The following is a 21841-nucleotide window of genomic DNA, read 5'->3' as shown; positions in this document are numbered from 1 at the left end:
TTTCTATTTAATTACAGGATTTTAGGAATGATGTGGAATTTTGAATCGTTGCCCTGAAAAATTAACATTTTCGACTTACCTACTTTTTCACGACCGCCACAGATATAATTCCCAAATCATTTCACTTTCAGATAACACCCGCATCTTCTGTTACTACGGATTACAAAACGTTTCTTGATTTTGCTGGAGCAGATCTTACAAAAAAGTTTGAATCTTTAGATGTAATTTTAAATAATCAAGAATTTAATGATGAGTCCCTAACTCTGTACAAAATCTGGATTTTTTTTTTTAAAGATGACGCAACGGAAGATGATGAAACTGTGGGACTTGGAGATGGTAAATTATTTGTAACAGGTGATAAAGTGGCTTTTGTAACACCTGATGAAATAGCACTGGTAACACCCGATGAAATAGCATTTGAAACATCTAATGAAAATGTAGAAAGTCCTGAAACCGCGAATCTAAAGGGCCAGCTAAAACACAGTCCGCAGATGAAGAATTACAAAATAAAGTACCTAACCAAATTGATCAAGATTTGTTATGAAGACGGTGTAAGTATTTTTAATCCTTCTAACTGACACTGACAACTTATTTCTACGACATAATTTTTGTTTTAGCCACCAAACGTAATTTTACTCTTTATCAGTTCTTCGTAATAATTTTATTTTGCAGTGACAATGGTATTGCAAACAATTATGTACTCAACTTGTGTATAACATCCCATTTTTAAGCTATGCTCGTGTATGTAAAATTGCCCATTGTGAAATACGGTGGTGTTTCATACCCATGTTGGATATTTGCCAATAATTTATCAGTTTCTTTTAGCGGTGCTATTGCTATTACACCGTCCTCATCTGAGGTTAACACAGAAACTAGACAATATAAAACTTACTGAAAACATAAAAATTCCACCACAAATTGGTTGTTGCGCGTTAACGATTTCACAATGTCGTTTAAGGTCGGGATTGACAAACCCCCTGCCATTGAGGGACATTTTGTAAGAAGAAGCACTTTGACCATCGTCGTTAAAAGACAAACATCGTAGCGTGTCCTGAAACGCACTTGCTAGAATTGGCACCAAAATGTTCGTTAATCCACCCATAGTCTCTTCGGGGTCCTCAGTTAATTCTGATTTAACGAATTGTGGATCACGGAGAAAATCGAGCAAAGCTCTTCGTTTAGGTGAACTTCAATCAACAAAAACTGATTTAACTGCCCTGGAGAAAAACACTGTTTGGTCCTTCGAGTCGGATAAGTTATAATTGGTCGTTTAATTGTGGCTTTTCGTTTGTTGTACGTGTCAATTAGAAATTTTCAAAATTTATTTATTGCCACTAGCGCAGTGTAACTATTTTTTTTTTCTTCTCCTTGTTTGTTTAGTTATATTGTCACAACCGGTGGGGGTTTTAATGGGGTTATGACAAGGGGATTACGAGCTTGAGCAGGGCAGGCGAATCACAGTAGCAATAATAATAACGCGGATCGATGTCGTTTTACCTTGCCTCGGAATTTTAATTCGTCAGCCACTTTATGTTGACAAGTCGTCTCGGCTGCGTACCTTCATCGTACAATCGCCTGGACCATAGTGTTATTTCTACCAGTCGTGTGTTTGTCAAAATGTCTAAACGCCAGGCAAGTGATATTTGGAAGCATTTTATTAAAGTAACAGATAACGTAAATAAAGCAAAATGCACTTATTGTGGTAGTGAAATTTCTCGTGGTGGTCAAAATGCAGCCGCTAAAGTTTTAACACCAGCAACATGTGGGCACATGTCAAGCGATTCCATGCAGATCAAGTCATAAAGACTCAATATGACGCAAGTTTGGATAATAGTACTACGAGTGATGATACACCACCAATAAAGAAACAAGCAACGATTCCTCATCTTTTGGAAAATATTTGTGGTATGTATAACATCAATCATCCTCGAGCAAAGGAGATAACGCAAACGATAGCTGAACTTATTTGTCTGGACATGGAACCCCTTGATCTTGTTAATAAGGAAGGATTCTGTAGACTTTTGCGAAAGCTTTGTCCAAAGTATAAGATTGTATCCAGAACGTACATAACAGAAACAGTTCTTTCCCATATGTATTCACGTATAAAAAATAAAGTACAAATAGAATTGAAACATATTCCATACATTGTAATTACTACGGATCTGTGGACTAGTCTTCCAATATTAATTATTTTATTAGTTTGACCGCACATGGCATCAACCAAAATTTTGGAACACAAAACTTTTGTTTGGAAATGCCTTTTGAATATGACAGTCATTCTGGTGAAAATCTAGCTCACAACTTAAATTTGGCTATGTTAAAATGGGAAATAAATAATAAAGTAGTAGCAGTTGTCACAGACAATGCTCGAAATATTGTAAATGCTTTAAAGGAACTTCATGCATGTTTCATAACAAAACGTGCGAACAGATCTAGTTATTTAATGTTCAAGGTTTTTCGTCGTCTTGATTTTGAAACTTTCAAAAAATTATATAAAGTCTATATACGTCCTCTGCTGGAATATGTGAATGTGATATGGTCCCCTCACTTACAACGTGATATTGACACCCTTGAGAGAATTCAAAGCAGTGCTACTAAACGAGTCGCTGGACTTAGATCGATTCCATACGCAACTAGACTCCAAATGTTAGACTTGCCAACTCTCCAACACCGCAGAAGACGGGGTGATCTCATATGGACCTATAAAATATTGACCAACAATGAATCTGACGAATTCCTTAATTTATTTGAATTCAACACAAACATCCATTTGCGCGGCCATCGACTTAAACAGAAAATTCAAAATTTTAAGACAAGTGTCAGAAGCCATTTCCTTCCGAATCGGGTTTTTAGCGACTGGAACGCCTTGAGTGACGAAATTGTAAACGCATCCAACCCCAACATCGTTACCTTAGTTACGCAACGCATTACTTGGAGCCCCTAGATGTCTGCATTTTTGGGCCTTTGAAGACGGCATGGGATAAGGAACTCGTCCGTTGGCAGCGTCTTAACCCAAGAAAAAGAATTCCCAACCCCGACTTTGTTAATATTCTCAAAGAAGTTTATAGAGATTTAGTTGTGGGCAACATCACAAAGGGATTTGCAGCTACAATGGAAGTCGAGAAGAAATGGTCATGATGAAGAACAAGATGCAGTACTGATGGAAGTGGAAGCTGAAAACATTTCTCAAGATGAAAAGGACAGTGTTAATAATGAAAAAGGTCCCGCCCCTCAGACTGATGAAGATAGACCATCTACTTCAAGAGGCACAATTTTAGAGGACCCCGATATTCCTAGTGTTAAGTGTTTTCAAAATATTCTTTTGTCTTTGGTCAAAGAGCAGAAACCTAGTGGTGAAACCCCACCAAAGAAAACTAGAAAGCGTGTATGCAATGGCGCAGAGATCATTACAAAACAAGAATATGTTGAGAAGCTTCTGAAAATTAATTGAAGCAGCAAAAAATAAGAAAAGTAAAATCCTTAAAAATCCACGAAAGAAACCAAACTTAACCAAGGGAAAATCCAAACCTACGCCTGAATCGTCAGACTCTGAAGAAAGTTCTATTGCCATTCAACCGTCATCAGATGAAGATGATGAAGAGGCCTCTTACTTGGGACCAGGAGACGGAGATTTTGTCTTCGTTTCTTATAGACTGAAGAAATATCCCGGGGCAAATAATTGAACAGGAAGATCATCTTGTGAAGGTGAAGTGTATGGAACAAGTCGGAAAATTTGGAAATTGGAAGTGGCCAAAAAAGGAAGATGTACTCTGGTACACTCAGAATGATACCGTCAACAGAGGTTATTACAGCGTTAAAGACATAGAAAAGTATGTCGACTAGTTAAGAAGTCATCATCTTATGAATGAATACATTTTTAATGTTTACTTTTTGCCAAAGAACATTACCAAATTTAGATTTAGATTAAAAATAAGAATACTCTTGACTGGCCAGTATATCCAGATCACGGTTGCTCGCCACATAATAGGTGCGAGTGGTCGACAGGCAGTCAATATATTGTTACAAAGTTTGTGTTCGTTTCTTCTTGAGTGGCTTTCAGTAGCACAGAGCGGCAAATCAAGCTACTTGGCGCCCTGTAACGATTTGTACCGGACTCTGTGAAGGAATCAAGGAGTCTGCCCGAACAACTACCCGCTCCCTGAAAAATACAGCTCCGGTGCTGTGTGTGACTGTGCTGTGCGGTTACAAAATAAGAGTGTTTTTCTGGGTGCGTTTTTTATCTTTCGAATTGGGAAATCTTTTAATAATTGACGATTCAAACGTCATTCTATATGTCGGTAAAACAGGTAGTGACATAGTTCGTGACGTCAACGTGAGGATATTCGTTTGTCAATGCCAAGTTCGAGGACGTGTTTATTCTGTTTATTCTTTGTGTCTTACTGTGGTGTCTTGGTTAAACGGCTTTTAATTTCAAAATGTCCAGTTCAAGTGAACAAGAATTATATGTAACTGTGGAAACAGTTTGCAAATTCCTGGATGCTACTCCGAAATCGAGAAATTTCGCCGAAGGAGAACGCTTGTTGAATAGTCGCCACGTGATTTCGTGCGATGCAACAAAAAAAACAAGTAGTGAAGTGCATCTAAATGCAATTTGTTTGCAAACTTCATCTCTTGTGTCGTTACCGCACACAGTGACGGGGGTGCTGAGGATTTCTAACGCCAAAGTAAATATTACAGAGATGAAGTGTACATGCAAGGCAGGAGAAAGTGCAAAATGCAAACATATCGCTGGAGTGCTGATCTTCTGTACAAGGTTGTATAAGAATTAATTTCCCTTTAGCATGCTATTATTTATTTATTATTGTACTTGCTATATAGACATTTAACATGTGGACTAATTTTTTTAATTTCTGTTTTAGGAACAACATTTCCAACTTCGTGGTACTATCACAAACTGATGTGAAATGTACATGGAGTATTAAAAAAGGACCTGCATTAGAGCAGTATCAACCCATGCCATTAATGGAAACGGCTTGTTTTGAGGAGGTCACACCATGTGTTGTGGATGAAGAACTTTCAAAGTATTTTGAAAAAATACTTTTAGAGGCAAGTCCTCATTCTGCTCTGACTAAACACAGGTAAGATGAACATGCAACAATTAATTCTGGTGATCTTATTTTAAAATTATACAGACAAGGACGTGTGAGCATGCCTGGTGCAAGCAGCAGCAATTTAGAAGTGACCCCAGCTCCTTCAATGATAAATTCTAATGAGATGCCAAATATTGCACTAAAGACCCTACTAGAAGAACCAAATGATATAATGAAATATGTGGCAGAACTAGAAATCCAGCCACTCCATGGTTGCTGTCACGATTTTTATATGTCAAATGTGGTTTGTGATGACCCAATTTCAATGGCTATGAAAACCTACCACTGTAGCACAGCCTGGATGAAACAGCGCCAATTTCGTATAACTGGCTCAAGGTGCTATTCGATATTTACATATGGCAAAAATGTCAAATCAAAATGGGAAAAAAAGTCACTGCAATATTTTTGGCCGAAGCCTTTTAGAAATGCAAATATGGAATATGGCATAGCATGTGAGGCAGTTGCAAAAGATGCCTACCGGAAACACTACAATTGTGAGATTTTACAAGTAGGACTGGTAATCAGCCAAGCAAATCCTTGGCTGGCATATTCCCCTGACGGAATAATTCTGGATGCAAATGGACGACCACAAAAATTGTTGGAAATAAAGTGCATAGTGAAAGGTAACAATTCCAAATACTTGTAATAAAAATATTAATTTCTATGATTCTAGGAAAAAAATATACAATAGAAGAAGCAATTCAACATCATCGAGATTTTATTAAACATGATGGAGATCAATACTATTTAAACCCTAAACACAGATATTATGGCCAAGTTCAGTTGGGAATGGCCATTTTGGGTTTAAATAGTACTGATTTTGTGGTCTTTGCAAGTAAGGACAATAGTTTCTTAAACATTAATGTATTAAGAGATCATGATTTGTTAAAAAAATTTTGTTTTACTTTGAAATTTAATTATTTTGTCCACATGTTGCACCATGTTTGTGTAAATAAATCATAAAATAAAATACAGTATTTATTTAAAAATAAATTACAATTATTAATAATTTTTTCACCTGCCAATAGTGATTCAGTTCAAATATAATAACATGTAACATTAAGTAATATGTAATACACTATTATGACATAAATTTATTGTCGGCCAATATTGGTCTTGATAAATTAACAATACCACATACAATATTGAAAATATCGTTCATTAGAGGTATCATCTCAACAGATATTTTGCCTGAAAGAACTTTAAATATCTTTATGCGCGCGTTTGCCCTTTCAACATGCACTCTTGCAGAAGCAATCTTGGCATTTATAATTGCCTCTGCATAAGAAAACTGCTTTTTATTTTTTAGAAAGGGTGGCCTTACTATTTTTATGCCATATCCTTCACATAAATCTTGAATTAAGAATCCTTTGTCGACTATAATTTCATCTACGTATGGAGTTAGTTTATCCAAAATACCACTCTTTTCAAATATGGCTTTATCGGAAGCTCGGCCTCCATACAAAGGGCTTACATATATAATTACCCCAGCAGGACTAACGCCGGTCATGAATTTTAATGTTGTTGTACCTTTATAATGTGAATAACACTTAATCCTACAACAAAGTCTTTTGTGCTGTTGTACAGACAATTCTATACAGTCTAGAACAATTCCCACTTTTTGGAAGTCTGTGAAACACAGGGGCATATTTTTTTTAATTTCCTCAGCAGAAGGCAAAGATATAGTGCAGCGTAAAACACATGCCAATTTTGGAACTACATCAAAAAATATATTTTTACAAGTTTGAGATGAAACTCCGAATAATACCGCAAACACAACATAAGGCATGTCCAACTTTAATTTCATGAATACTAAAAATAACCTATTGTAAACAGATAATCTGTGCGCTCGTTTATCGTCAATAACCATAGATATGAGTTTAACAATTGCATTAAATAACTGAAATGAATAAATCCCAGTTAAACTGTTTAACTGCTTATCCGTTTTAACTACATCAGTTACTGAAACTGACAACTTGGTGTCTACTTGTACGAAACACTCTTTTGTATCCTTGGCTTCAAAACATTTGCATGTCTCTATTGTCTGTACGCTAGCATCTTTATATTTTGGCTCTTGCCTGTTGAGAAAAATGAGGGTCTCAGCGGCTGCAAGTCTCATGTTTTGTTGTTCAACATCCAAATTACTAAGAGTATCAACTCTCGTGCTCTGTTCTTCTGTTTTTATATTGCTTACATTATGATCTGCTGTTTGCTCTTTAAACAATTGTCTTGTCTTTGAACGCATATCTCTTGCTGCCTTTGTTTTATTCTGGTTTCCTTCATCTACAACTACAGTTGCTGACTGGGGAAGATTAACACTGGGGACAGCTGTTGGCAACAACATCTTCTTACCACTCCATAACCCACTATCTTTTAAAAAAAAAAAAATTCATTTTATCAGTATTTATATTATACTGCGTAGAAACTACTTATGAAATAAATTCAGTAATTTCAAAACTAATGAATTTATTCCATAAGTAATTTCCACACTGTATATTCAACTTACTTGCATGTTCAAAATCTTCTTTTTTAAAATGTACAGAACATATTTTCATAGATTTTGACACTTTTTTCCCGATTTTCAACTTTGCCTCCCATAACTGTCTTCGATTACAAACCTCTTCAACTCCAAATCCATTTTTAATATTGACTTTTTCCCCTTCTTTTGGAAATGAATGAAAAGACAATTCTGGGTTCTTTTTACGTACTGAAGTACAACCATATACTGCACAATTTACATTGCATTTTCTACCTGCCATTGTTCATAAAAATCGCTACTAATGACTTCAAAAGATTTTCTTTTTTCCTATAAACAGTGCTTTGTATGTACAATCACTCCTGTTATGGTCTTACCATCTTACCAAAAGCCTTGCCTTATTACTGTTAATAGTGTTTATTACTAGTCACTAACAATCACTTAGAACCACACTTTTAACAAAACGTCTATATCGTATATCAATTAAAATTAAATCCAAATGGACATGTAAACACACAAAAGCACGAAACCACGTGTAAACCCGTATACATAAAGTATAAATAACATCAAAACATGTAACAGCAAACAGCGTCCTCACTATGACGTCACTAGTGGTAATTCGGTTTTTTTCCGCTAGGGAGCGTAGCGCTTATCTAGAATCGACAATAGGGGTTAAAATGTTTACTTTTCAGTTTTAGAGCTTCGTAATTTATTTCAATGTTAGTGGACACAGCCTACTAACTTTAATGAAATGTAAAAATGGGTTAAAATTATTAAATTATTAATGTAATGTAATAATATTTAAAAAAAATTATCAGAACTTGTGAAAAATTAAGTAAGCTAAAAGTGTGTGAAAAATAATTTTGAAATTAGCAGTAGAAAACCCACTAACACGAAATAAAGTTTACACCATGTAAATCCCTATGGTTCATCGATAAAAAAAATTCACTGTATAGTAAAATTTGTTAATTAGTTTAAATCCTTTTAAATCACCCGAATTGTTTAAAATATTCACAAATGAATTGGTTCACTAGAATTGAGCGTCTGCGATTTAGATTTTAAACCCAGCGTCGCCAGCCAAGGGTTGGTCCGATAAGTTAAGGTGGAGAGAGAAGCGTTACAGATCAAGGCTTTTAAGTAAGATATCAGATTACACTTGCACGTGTGGTCAGTCGTGGGAAAATTTATAAATTCTTGTTTAAACAAAGTCAGGTTACAAACCCACTATTTTAGAAAGACGTGCTGTATTTTTCTGAACATTTTGATATACAATTTAACCCTAATTTAAGCTGGAGTAATCGTAATTCTGATGTACAAATCAATTTTCTTTATTTAATCATTGTAAGCAAACCTTGCTCCGTACGATTACTGCCGATTTACTAACATAGTTTTACAAAGGAAGTAGGTAGAAATTTCTGTAAGAAAAACGTAGAAAATCGCAAAAATGTAAAAATAGTACGGCTGTATAAAGTCACTAGATATACAAAGTACCGCAATAGATATTGAACGTGCGTTAGAGAGAGAAAGTAGATTTTGCCCTACAATGGCGGACAGAAGCGTGTCGGTATGTCCACGCCTCAAAGAGAATGTTTTACAACCAAATCATTTTGAGACAATGAATGTTGGCTTGAGTGTCGTCTTTTTAAGTCATGATGTATCCGCGGCAATACGATATCACATTGCCGCGAATAACATATCTTCAAGATATGAAACTACAGCCTGGTTCCTGTCTAGGTATTATGCACAACTGGTTCCAACTAATGACTAGCAGCTAGCATTGTCACACAAGGAGATGGGAGAATACGAAGTTTCAATAAAATTTTTGCATTCATTCATGAACATAATACGCCATACAACAACTGAGGATAAATGCTGGAAACCCTTCCAGACAGGATGTTTGTTGGCAACACAAACGGCTCTGGATTACCAACAAATATATCTAGAGCAAAAAGGTTTTCAGTATGTAATGCTAGGGCGATTAACTCTAGATGCATTAGAAAATCTCTTCTGTGTTAATAAGGAGTCGCAGATCTGTGCCAGATGCTCGAGAGCTTAGATCGGTACTGCATTAGGGTGCCTGTCACAATTTGAATGCAGCATTAAGCATGGTCGTTATGGAATTTCGGACCATAGACATCTTGTTCGTTACTGTCAATCTATAAGTGACATACCACCAGTCATAGATGAAGAGAGTAACGACAAAAATATAGATTCCTATCTCTCTAATGTAGAGAATGATCCGATAAATGGACAAACACTTAGTGACACCGTGCAGGCTGCATTGTATAATTTTTTAGGCGCCTCACTTTTTAAGCTAAAGCAGAATCACAAGCTTTGCGATACATGCTGGCGCTCTGTGCTATACACATCTGATGAACCAAAAAAAGTACGACATTTTACTGAATTACGAGAATTCAAAGAAAATGCGCATTTGTGTTATGCTAGCCAAAGTTTGTTCACATTTATTATGTACTAGGTTTTACCCGCGGCTTCGCCAATTTTTTACGTGAAAATACCGGGATTTCAAAAATGATCTTGGTCAAAGGTGGTCATGGATTTTCAAATAATTGTCGAAGCATTTGTGTCAATCATTTTTTAATGTCAAAATCAGAATTTTTATGCATGCCCTACAAATTGTGTTGGTGTGTTTCGCGAAACTGGCTCTGTGACTCAAAAAAGGTGCTGGTAGGCCAATCGTTCGTACTAAAGAAGTAAAAGGAGTTGTTAATGACATTCTTTAACGTATGAAACAAAGCCCTACAAACCACACGAAATAAGTTGAAACGGATGTTTTCCAATCCATGACCATCTTTGACCAAGATAATTTTTGATATCCCCAACAATCGGCAACGTCATGCGTTCAAATGAAAACCTGGGCTGAGTAGGTGTTGAAAAAGTAAATTCTGTACTCCAATTATAAACTGTATTAAATTTTGCGGAAAATTGGAGCTTGCATTGAGAGGACACGACGAAAAAGAAGATTCCCACAATCGTGGTTTTTTCCGAGAACTCTTGGATTTTACTTCAGACATCGACTACATTATGAACGAACACTTAAAGACCGCATCCATTTTCAAAGGTACGTCGAAGACAATACAGAACGAAATTCTGGATAGTATGTTTGCTGTATGTCAAACAGAAATTCGAAATCAAATTAATGAAGCAGATTTTCTGCCCATACAATGTGATGAAACAACAGACGTTACAAGTCACTGTCAAATGGTAGTAGTGTTTAGATACATCTTTCAGTGTAACGTTTTTGAAAGACTTTGGTCGTTTATTAGAATTACAAAGAAGACAGCCGATGGTATATCGCAAAGTATTAAAATCGTTATAGGTCCACTGCTTCATAGAACGCCCAATAAATTAATAGCACAAACCTATGATGGTGCAAATGTGATGAGTGGTGCTATTGGAGGTGTGCAGACAAAAATTAAAGATACGTACAAGCATGCTCACTTTATGCACTGTTATGCTCACCAATTAAATTTAATTATGCAAAAGGCAACGAGTCAAAATCCTAAAGTGAATTTTTTTTTCAAATTTGTCCGCCATTCCGATTTTTTTTTCTCATTCAACATACAGATGTGAAATGCGATAAATCTGTAACTTGCAGAGACACGTATGGGTTACGAAGGGCTCTTGAAGACCAAGATTTTATATTTTGGCTAACTTTATTTCATAAGATTTTTCCACATGTGGAAACCTTATTCAATCAATTTCAAAACAGAAAAAAAGATGGCGTGCAACTACTAAAGGATATGGAAACATTTGAAGCGGTTATTTCTTCAGTTAGGAACAACAGATGAAATAGAGAAACAAGTTTAAAACACGCATAACCTACATAAACGACGAAAAATCACCGCTGAAAGTAGAAATAGTCTAATTTCAAAAGAAGTTTGCGATACGATTGTTCTTCAATTAAAAGACAGATGTTTTACAAAGGTCATTTGGAAGTTTCATTTTTATTAGACCCAGATATGTTTGCCGAATATTCAAAACAATTTCCATTGTGAGTCTTCAATTCGGTTGTTCAATTTTACCCAATGGTAGAACGTGAAAAACTGAAGACCGAATTAGAAGTTATTTATAGCAGACAAGACTTTAGATATATTGTTGGAGCCATAAAAATGCTTTCTTTCATTGTTGAAAATAATCTACAAGAGACTTACAGTGAGCTCATCAGATTATTAAAAATAATAATAACAACACCGAAGTCTACTGCGGAATCAGAGCCTTGCTTTTCAACTTTAAAGAGAATAAAACCATTTTTGAGTAATTCAATGAGCGACGAACGTCTTAACGCTTTGGCAATGATCTCAATAAATAAAAATCTGATTCATAACATAAATGATTTCGACGAGAAAGTTATTCAAGACTTCATATCGGCGAAAGACAGAAGGATGGATTTTTCATTTAGGGTAAAGGGAGGAGAGATGGACCGGTAGGAGAGATGGACTATTGGTCTTAAAAGTATCTCAGAGCACCCCCTCTCCTAACGAATGTTAATTATAATGATCCCAGTTCCTACAAATAACCGCGTAGAAAGAGTGTTCCGTTTAAGTGAAATAATAAATAATCTTGGGAAAAAGCAGTGAATAATTTTTGGTGCCTTACATGAACATTAATGTTAAAAAAAATCCGGTAAGTTTACACTTATTATTCATACTCCAACGTAACAATTAAATGTTTAAAAGATATTATAACCTAAAAATGTGGTTATATTCAAGCAGAATTAGCTGTAATTAAGTGGTCCATCTCCCCTCTGCATCGAGGACAGATGGACCACCTTTACAGAGGAGAGATGGACCAAGGGTTTCTATGTATTTTTCATTTCAGATATGCCTACATTTTATATTCGGAAGAAAAGTCCGCCAAATCGAGGGGAGTGGACTGCAGAAAACTTGCAAAATGCAGTAAACGCAGTGAGTACTGGGGCGATGGGAGTCAATGAAGCTGCCAAAGCATTTAGCATACCTAAATCTACGTTACTTAGAAGAATGAAAACAATTAATTTATTCAAGAAACATCGTCTCGGATCAGACTCATTATTAGAGGAAATTGCAGAAAAAAAATTGGCCACTCATATTAAAAAGTTACAAAGAAGTGGATTTGCCCCGACGCGAGAAGAAGTACGCGTAATGGCATATAATTTAGCTGCAAAACTAGGAGTAAAGCATAATTTTGACAACGTTAATAGTTATTTGTATCACAAGGCCAGAAACTGCACGTTTGCGAGCATGAGTACGGTTTGCAATACGAGTCGATAGACGAGTATTGTAAGTACGAATGCTCGCAAAACAGTTTCTGGGCGTGTGATACACAAAATTTTTCATGCCGACTTCTGCGGATTTTTGTTAAATGGAAGTTAAAGCAGTTGTTTTAATAATTGGTATTAGGGACTTTTTTTGTGTTGGCAACACTTACATTTAAACATTTAAATTTTAAAATCAACATCGCTCTTGTTTCCTGACATTTATTAAATTTAATTAATTTGTTTTGTTTTTGACATTTTCCTGAAACATTTGTTGTAATAAATACACCAGCCCATATTCAAGAAGTGGCTCGAAACGTAATTTTAATTAATTAATTTTAGTTGAATATTGCTTCTTTGTAGTTTGTGCCTTGTTATAAATAGAAAAACATTTTTAACGAGCCATCCACAGAACAAACATTGACGTTTGATAGAATTCTGATAACAAATGCTAACCGAAACCGATGACAACTCAAAATCCCTACTTTTAGCCGGACTAGGCCGGCAATGCATGTGTTTCTGGACGATTTCGAGATCTGTAATTTACCAAATTCCGGCCGGAGGCACGAAAAGGTAAATTAATATATCTATTTATATTTGCAAATGTTTCATTTAACAATGCCGCTGTTTATCTGTTTTTAGGTAAAGCAGGAATAAAATGGCTGCAGTCTTTTTTGCGGCGAAATATTGACATAAGTGTTCGAAAAGCTGAAAACATGTCAGTTGCTCGTTCAGTGGCAATGTCTAAACAAACAATTGAAAAATATTTTACTTTACTAGATACCATTTTGACTGATAATGAATTGTATGATAAACCTGGCAACATTTATAATGTTGATGAGACAGGGTTACAGTTGAATACAAGAGCTGGTATGGTCTTAGCGGAAAAAGGATCTAGAAGTGTTCCATCAATGAGTCCTGGGGAGAAAGGTGAAACCATAAGCGTCGTGCCTTGCTGTAATGCAGAGGGCTTCTTCCTCCCCCCTTATTGTATTTTTAAGGGTAAAAACAAGAACGATGAGTTATCAGATGGTATGCCACCGGGGTCCGCAATCAGGATGAATAAAAAATCAGCCTACGTTAATTCAGACATTTTCTTTGATTGGTTGAAGTTCCACTTCCTTCCCAGAAAGATGCCCGGAAAAGTTTTGTTGATAGTTGACGGTCACACTTCACATACAAACAATTTAGAGATGCTACAATTTTCTGAAGAAAAAAATATTATACTGCTTTGTTTGCCCCCACATACAACCCACTACCTACAGCCTTTAGATCGGGGTTTTTTCAAGTCATTAAAAATTTTTTACTACGACGCCTGTCGTCGATTTATTAAAGGAAACACTGGCCGGAAATTAAAAAGGGTCAATTTTGGAAAACTATTAGGGTGTCCAGAAAGTTATGAGCGTTTTTGTGGTATTCTGTTTCTCGATATAAAATAAATGTAAAATCAATTGGTAATTTTTGTTAGTTTTTTAAAATATGAAGTACACTTGTCCATAAACAATTTGACGTGTCTCAATTAAATAATTTTCAATTTGTTACATTCTGGTAATTGATTGTTTACATGGAAAAAGAACGAAATCGTAATTTAATGTTATAAGAATTTAAATGTGGACATTCAGCGGCAGCAGCGACAAGAAATATATGCAGAATTAAAGGTGCGGGGACGGTAAAACAGTATACTTGTCGGTGATGGTTTGCGAAATTAATAAATGAGGAAGAAGGTCTTAAGGCTGTTGCACAGTAATAAAACTTTTGGGCGAGGTGTAGTTCAAGTTGCAGAAGTATTCAGAATTCTTAGATCGGTCAAACACTGCAGCAGGTACCCTCTCGAGACCCGTCAGTCATAAAATTAGCATTTTATAAGAGCAGTAAATCTTCCTACTGTGAACAAATCTGTTGGCAAATTTTAGATTTTCTTGAAGGTTGGAGGTATCTGTGTACTTTAGCGGTTTAATCTCTTACTTCCAGAAAATTAATTTAAAGAATGATTTATTTATTGTTGGTTACTGTGCGGTTATTTTATGCTCGTGTCAATTTGACAATTCGCATTACGTTGATTAGCTGCATGTCACTATTTACAAAACATAATTACAGAGCCAAAAAAATAAATTATTTGACCTTGAAATGTTCAACTCAACGTGAATAAAGTATATGCAGTGAGCGGCAAAAGTATGGAATAAATTCCTAAAAAATAAAACAATTTTTTTTTCAAAAAAATCTTTGGACAAGTCAATTTTAGTTTATAAAACTACATGTTTTAGTATGAAAGAAAATTCCAAGCAGTCATTTGTTTTCGAGTTATGACGTCATCCATAGTTTTTTTAAATAGAAAACACCAATTTTTTTTCTTGATTCTGATAGCCCTTTTAATTGTCTAAATGACAGTATAAAAATTTTGTTATCTTACATAATTTTAATTTTGATTGGGTGCGGGGATAAAACTAGATAAAACTAAAACAGGGAGAATTTCTTCATAAACTAAAATTGACCTGTTCAAAGATATTTTGAAAAAAAAATATTGTTTAATTTTTAATGAATTTATTCCATACTTTTGTCGCTCACAGTATACTGTTCACGTTGGATTGAACATCAGTGGTGCAAATCGCACACATGGGGCATTAACTTTCATGTGAGTTATCATAGTAACAGGTCAGGTCATTTGCACCACTGATGTTCATTCCAACATGAACAGATATTGATATTAGTGTTATTTACGACCAATTCAAATTTGTTTGGGATCCTAGCTCAAACATACGTAAAAGTTATTAGCTAATGACGTCATGGGTAAATAGGTAAAAAAAACTCTAAATACCGTGCAATCAACTATTACTTAGATAAGAGGCAACTATGACTTTGACAGTGTCAGATTTTTCGTATCTCTGCTATCTTTAGCTAATAAACATCAAACAACTGTCACTATTAATCAAATTTTAATGCAAAAATAGTTGTTAGAGTCCAATGTTTACCCATTTGCGAGGACGCCATTATCTAGTAACTTCACGTATGTTTGAACTAGTCAGAAACTAATTTGAATTGATCATGAATAACTATTATGTTTCAAATTTGTAACCTATAATAAATAAACGCATCGCATTTTTTTCTGTCATTTCAAACAGGAGAAAACGAGAAAGAAAATCGTGACGTCTTCCCAAAAGGCTATACTATATCTCTATATAAGAAAGATAGGATTACAATTACAATAGCGCCTGTTTTCACTACCTGCACAAATAATGGTCATAGACGAGTTCCTCCCAGCGGTCAGTTTACACCACAGGTGGTCGGTACTTAGCTGTTATCTGTAGACGAGTTGCTCCCGCTTATTGTCGAAGGATTAAGGAAGGCGACAGGTATATTTTTACATTTTTGAGTGCAAGATAAAGGAAAACTTACTAAATATTAAAATAAAATCTTTACTTTCAGGAATATTATTACAACATAGGGTTATCACGATAAGAAATTATTTGTACAAAATTTATTCTATGGAGTATTCCATTCTCACAATTTTCTATTAATTTTTGTAATGTCTCTTTTTTGTTTCTTACGTCGTTTCTCAACTTTTTCATTCCTCTGTTTGCAGATTGAATTTTGCTATACGTATATGTTTGAAAACTAATAAGTACATCTAAAAAAGCAAAAATGGAAGGATGACTAGAATAAAAATTATTTTTTAAATGTGCAGATCATAATTACCACCCCTGAAATGCAGTCTAATCCCCAACCCTTCACTACCTGCATCCAAGATTAGGATATTTTGGGTACCGGAAGGAACTCGTCTCCGCCGCAAATAATTTCCAGAAAAAAATCTGCTATCGGATAATACTTCCAACTTTCTCCATTTGCCAGAAATACTTGGAACCCTGTCAGAATTTATCCACTCAGACGTTTATTGAAAAAGATGATAGGTATTTACCTAGTTTCTGTGTAAATTAGAAGGGGTGCTAATATTCAATATTGAATCTTTACTGAGAACAACTAATTACCTACAGTTTGGCCGTTTACTCGACATTAGACAGACACAGGTAGTTCGGCCCAACTGACCAACAACGGCTTCCAGATTGGAAAGAATGGGGATAGAAAAGTTTATAAACATGCATTAATGGAAAAAATATTTTCAGTTTTGTGGTTGCATTTTGAGTGTCACATTCATGCTGATCACTGTGCTGGCTGCTGATTATTATCTACTGTGCTGATTCTAAGGTTATTTAGTTGTTTGATTAATTAGTTAATATATAGTATAGGTATTTTAATCTTAGGCTTTCTAATTTAATTTCTTTTATTTTATTATTTGAAAATAGAATTAAGTTTTATTATTGCTTTTAAATGGGGCACGAAAGTAAAAAACATGTTGCTTGTTCAAGAAAGCGGAAAAGTAGAAAAGAAATATTTAAAAAAAATTAAAAAAAAGAAAAGGTTCTAAAAGTGTTTTTACAGCTGAACATATAGACAATATTGCTAATTTCAACAATGATATTGATATAAGTTTAAATAATAGTTTTGAAAATTTAGATGACGATGTTTTTTTACAAGAAAGTGCTAATTCTCCAAATGAGACTAAACTTCAGCTGACAGGTCGTAGAATTGTTGACATAAATCACTTATTTTTGACATTAAAATCAATTAAACACCAAGGTTTCGATTGCAGTTTCTATAATGAGAAATTATTTATTAAAATTTAACATAAAATAACATTTTTAATTTACAATGCGAAAATTTCCGATAAAAATGCGGAATCTGGAAAAGTGCCCCGAATGCTTGCAGCGTTTCCACGTTGAATGGCAAGGGAAATCCTCTCAAAAAGGAATTTCTTAGATTTTGAATCCCCTGATTCCGCGATAAGTCGGTCTCCGATGACATTAATTAAATCTATTGTTTCTTTGCACCAAGGGCCTAAGGTTTCAAAGGCTAAACCTTTAAATATGTAGTTTGACGAAATAATTGAACGATATTTGTTATGTTTGCGTTTGCAAGCCATTTCAGCGGCAAAACCTGAGACTTCAGATGTTTTCAATACGTAACTGTCTGCAAGTGTATCTACGACAGTAACGTCCCAAACCAAAGGTTGACCTTTATTCCACGGTACTAAAGTCATCCCATCAGGGCGTTTTCCGTCATCACGAGATAGTCCGTTTGGTTCTAAAGTTGAATTAACATGAATAGAAGTCAAAGACCGGTTGATAATAGAATTAATTTCAGTGTGTCTTGAAAATCTACCACTGCTTTTGGAACAACTTAGACCGTGAATACCAATTTCATCAACTTTCGCATTGCATTTGCAAATATGAGGTGTACAAAGATTACAACCCAATCTTAAACCAATACAAACTTGGAAGGAAGTGTTATCTAAAAGAGTACCAATATTAGGAGAAGGTATTGCATGTAACCAAGATCCTGATTCTCTGCATTGCAAAGCCTTAAAACGAGCCAAGTCCCTAGATGAATTAAAGATTAAGTCATTGTCAATTATTCTTTTGATATTGATATTATCCCAATTCTTCTGAAATTGTGGAATTGTTGGTCTTTCGTTCTCATTTTCTACATCCCAGACTGCTAAAGCTTCATCATAATGGTGAATAATAAGCTCATTATCCTTTGAATTTAGTAACTGAGAAACAAGCTTTTTAACACCATGAACTGAAGATAGGAAAGCAGGGAGGCAAATATCGGAAATGCGGCGAATTCCCAGTCCACCAAATCTAATCGGTAAAGTGGACTGACACCATTGTAAATTTATAATGTAGATATTATCAATGAAAAACGGTATGGTTTAAAAAGTTATTTCAGTTACAAATGTGCTATTTGCGGCTTGGAAGGGACATTTAGTAGTGAACCCGACACCGATTCTTCGCAAATTAATAAATCGGCTGTATGTGGAATTATTGCGATGGGTGCCGGTTTTACTCAATTTTCCTATTTATCTGCAGCATTAGATATCCCATGCATGAGCTCGTGAACATATTTTGCTGTAGAAAATCAAGTATTAAATAATGTTAAAGAAGTTGCAATAAATGAAATGATTGATGCAGGGCAAGAAGAACTTAGGTTAGCGCTAGAAGCGGGAGAAGTTGATACAAATGGCGTAGGCATGATTACAGTCATTGTTGAGGGAGCATGGAGTAAACGCTCTTATAAAACGAATTATAATGCATTGTCAGGGGTAGCTTCTATAATTGGCGCTCGATCAAAAAAAGTATTATATATAGGTATTAAAAATAAGTACTGCAGAATATGCGAAAAATTTGCTAAATTAAAAAAAAAGCACCATCACATAAATGTTTTAAAAATTGGAAAAGCACATCAACATCAATGGAAACAGCTATTATTTTAGAAGGTTTTAAAAATTCTGTAGCTATGCATAATTTAAAATATACTAAAATCATAGGAGATGGAGATAGATAAAAGATAAAAGAGTCGATGCCCTACGGTCCACATTGTTTCATAGAAAAAATCGAATGCAGAAATCACATAATGCGAAACTACTGTAATAAAATTAGAGAAATAGGAAAAATGCCTAGAGTCGATTTTCAAATTAGAAATTTCTTGCGTAACAATATTTTAAAGTTTAGAACCGCTGTTACAAGTGCTATTAAATATCGTAAATGTCAAAATATCCCTCTATCGCAAAAAATTGAGTATTTAAAAACCGACATATTAAACAGCCCTAACCATATTTTCGGGGATCATTCGAATTGTGCATCATATTTTTGTAAGAAGGCTGGACAACCGAGTGTTATTTTGTATTCAGATTTTGTTAATTCATCTTTATTCGAACCGTTTTTACGTTGTCTTAACAGAGTAGCCAATCTTTCTTCAATGTTACAATTCAATAGTGAATAAATTTGTTGGGGGCAAAAGAATTAATTTTTCTTTAAAAGGTTCATACGAAGGTAGATGTTACAGCGCTCTTGTTGATTATAATACAAAGGGCTTATTTATTTTAAAAACAATTGAAAAATTAAATAACAATATAGTGGGATATCATACACAAAAATTTTCAGAACGACATTTCAAAGCTAGGGGTATGAGAAAAAATAATGGTGCGAAGAGACAAAATAGAATTGCTAGTACAGATTCCGATTATGGTAACACATTAAATGAAATCAATAACGCTCCCGACATGTCTCCAGAAGATTTTGAAAGTGCCAAGTTAAATTTTTTGCATGATTTGAATAAGTTAGATGTTAGCGAGATAGAAAAAAATACTTTTGGCCAAAATACCAACCCGCAGTGGCATAACGAAAGGTCTTTGAGATTAACTGCTAGTAATTTTGGAAAAATTTGCAAAATGAAGCCTCACACTGATACTGCTAATACCGTAAAATGCCTTTTAAAAGCGTCATATTCCTCAAATAAATTACCTAAATCTTTAGCATATGGTATAGAAAATGAAGCAAATGCCTTGCACGTATTTCAGAATCAAACTAATTTAAAAGTAGAAAAATGTGGCTTATTTGTTGACTCAGAAATAAGATTTTTAGCAGCTTCTCCAGATGGTTTAATTGGAGCAACATCAATTGTAGAGGTGAAATGACCATATTCGGCCAGAGATGTAACCGTAAAAGAAGGTATAGAAACGAAAAAAATTGATTATTGTACTTTAGATAAAGATGAAAATGTAATTTTGAAATCTAACCATAATTATATGTTTCAAATTCAAGGGCAGTTACATATTACTAAACGGGATACTTGCTATTTTATAGTTTACACAAAAGTAGATTTAAAATTTTGCATAATTAAAATAGTCGAGTCAATAAAGCCGAAAAATCGCCGAAACTTCTTAATCCTCAGAAACAGCTCCGATTTTGATGAATTTTTTTTTTTAAATTTGTGTATTTATATATTATTTGAAATCAGAAACATTTTGGTTGGGGCACGTAAATATTTATATTGTTTAAACAATAATTTGCGAATTATGGAAAAAAATTCGTTTTCCACGATATTTATTTCAAAGATTTTTTTTATATGGAAACTGAAGTATAAAGAGTAGTTGTTAAGTTAAAATTTCTAGTAAAAAAAAACAATTTTTTCAACAAAAAACATAATAAAAATGCAACATAAAACCAAATGCAGAGAACATTTTTTACCCATTCGTGTCTTTCTGAACAGCTTAAACAATGACATTGTTGAATCAAACAGTGTACCTAGTTGTTTAAATTACAAAAATATCCTCTGGAAATTCATAGCCATAATTACAACAGTGAAATACATCTGTTGGAAATCCTACACTAAAGCTTGCTAAGTTAATTTCTGGGAATAAAACAGGCTAATGCCTCTATTCCTCCAATTAATAATAATAATTATTATTATTTAAAAAAAGGCTATATTCTATCTCGTGATTCGGAAGTCACGTTAAGCCATTGGTCCCGGTCTATTGAGTTGGTCATCACGCCCCTCATAGATTCGTAAACCAGTCCTAGACGGAGGCACTCGAACTGCGCACAGATTAGAAACAGGTAGTCAGGTTATCAGAAGGGTTGCTTAATCTTCAACTGAACTGCGCTCAGTACTTATGCAGGTACTTTTTTGTTTGTTTCGTTCGACGTTGCCTCCTGTGGATTTTGCCACAGGATAGCGACAAACAGACGCCAAATGTTGGGATTTTCGCAGTTCTTTGAGGGCCCACCAACGTATCGAAAGTAGGTACTTGTCGGCGGCATCACAATTCATAAACCAAATTGGACAGGCCGCTCTAACAACATTATGAATTTCCAAAAACTATCTATTTCAAATAGTTGTCCATTGAGCAGATAGGAGAACCGAGAAGGGTGATGGCCAATAACAATTTTCAAAAAACTGTTTAGTGGGGGCTGGAAGGGGTAAGAAGGTGAGAAAAAATTATAAATAAGTGAGGTATAAGTAACAAATATAAGTTATTTGTGAATTTTAGTTTTACTAAAAGCGTAAATATGGAAAATTTTGATACTATGTTAAGTCAACGTGGACAGTTGTTGTTAATTTTTGAAAAATACAAGTTCAGAAAATACAGAGTTTTGAAAACAA

General features: G+C 34.6%; 1 protein-coding gene and 2 long non-coding RNA genes across 4 annotated transcripts in view; 1 reads left to right on the top strand and 2 right to left on the bottom strand.

Moving 5' to 3' along the window:
* LOC138128523 (uncharacterized) overlaps nucleotides 1–21841 on the bottom strand; it is a 129825-nt gene that overhangs the window by 69678 nt on the left and 38306 nt on the right. The window lies entirely within an intron of this gene.
* LOC138128360 (uncharacterized) lies at nucleotides 3862–6219 on the top strand. The gene is made up of 4 exons (XM_069044564.1): nucleotides 3862–4774; nucleotides 4881–5099; nucleotides 5154–5734; nucleotides 5785–6219. The coding sequence occupies exons 1-4, from the start codon at nucleotides 4437–4439 to the stop codon at nucleotides 6072–6074; spliced, it is 1428 nt and encodes a 475-aa protein (XP_068900665.1). The 5' UTR covers nucleotides 3862–4436; the 3' UTR covers nucleotides 6075–6219.
* Nucleotides 6077–8250, bottom strand: LOC138128361 (uncharacterized). Its single transcript, XR_011158615.1, has 2 exons — nucleotides 7618–8250; nucleotides 6077–7481 (listed from the first exon to the last, which is right to left on the bottom strand). It is a non-coding gene; the product is annotated as an uncharacterized lncRNA (long non-coding RNA).

Source organism: Tenebrio molitor, chromosome 4 (assembly GCF_963966145.1).
Source record: "Tenebrio molitor chromosome 4, icTenMoli1.1, whole genome shotgun sequence".
Classification (NCBI taxonomy): Eukaryota; Metazoa; Arthropoda; class Insecta; order Coleoptera; family Tenebrionidae; genus Tenebrio; species Tenebrio molitor.
This window is presented reverse-complemented; position numbering and strand designations above follow the sequence as displayed.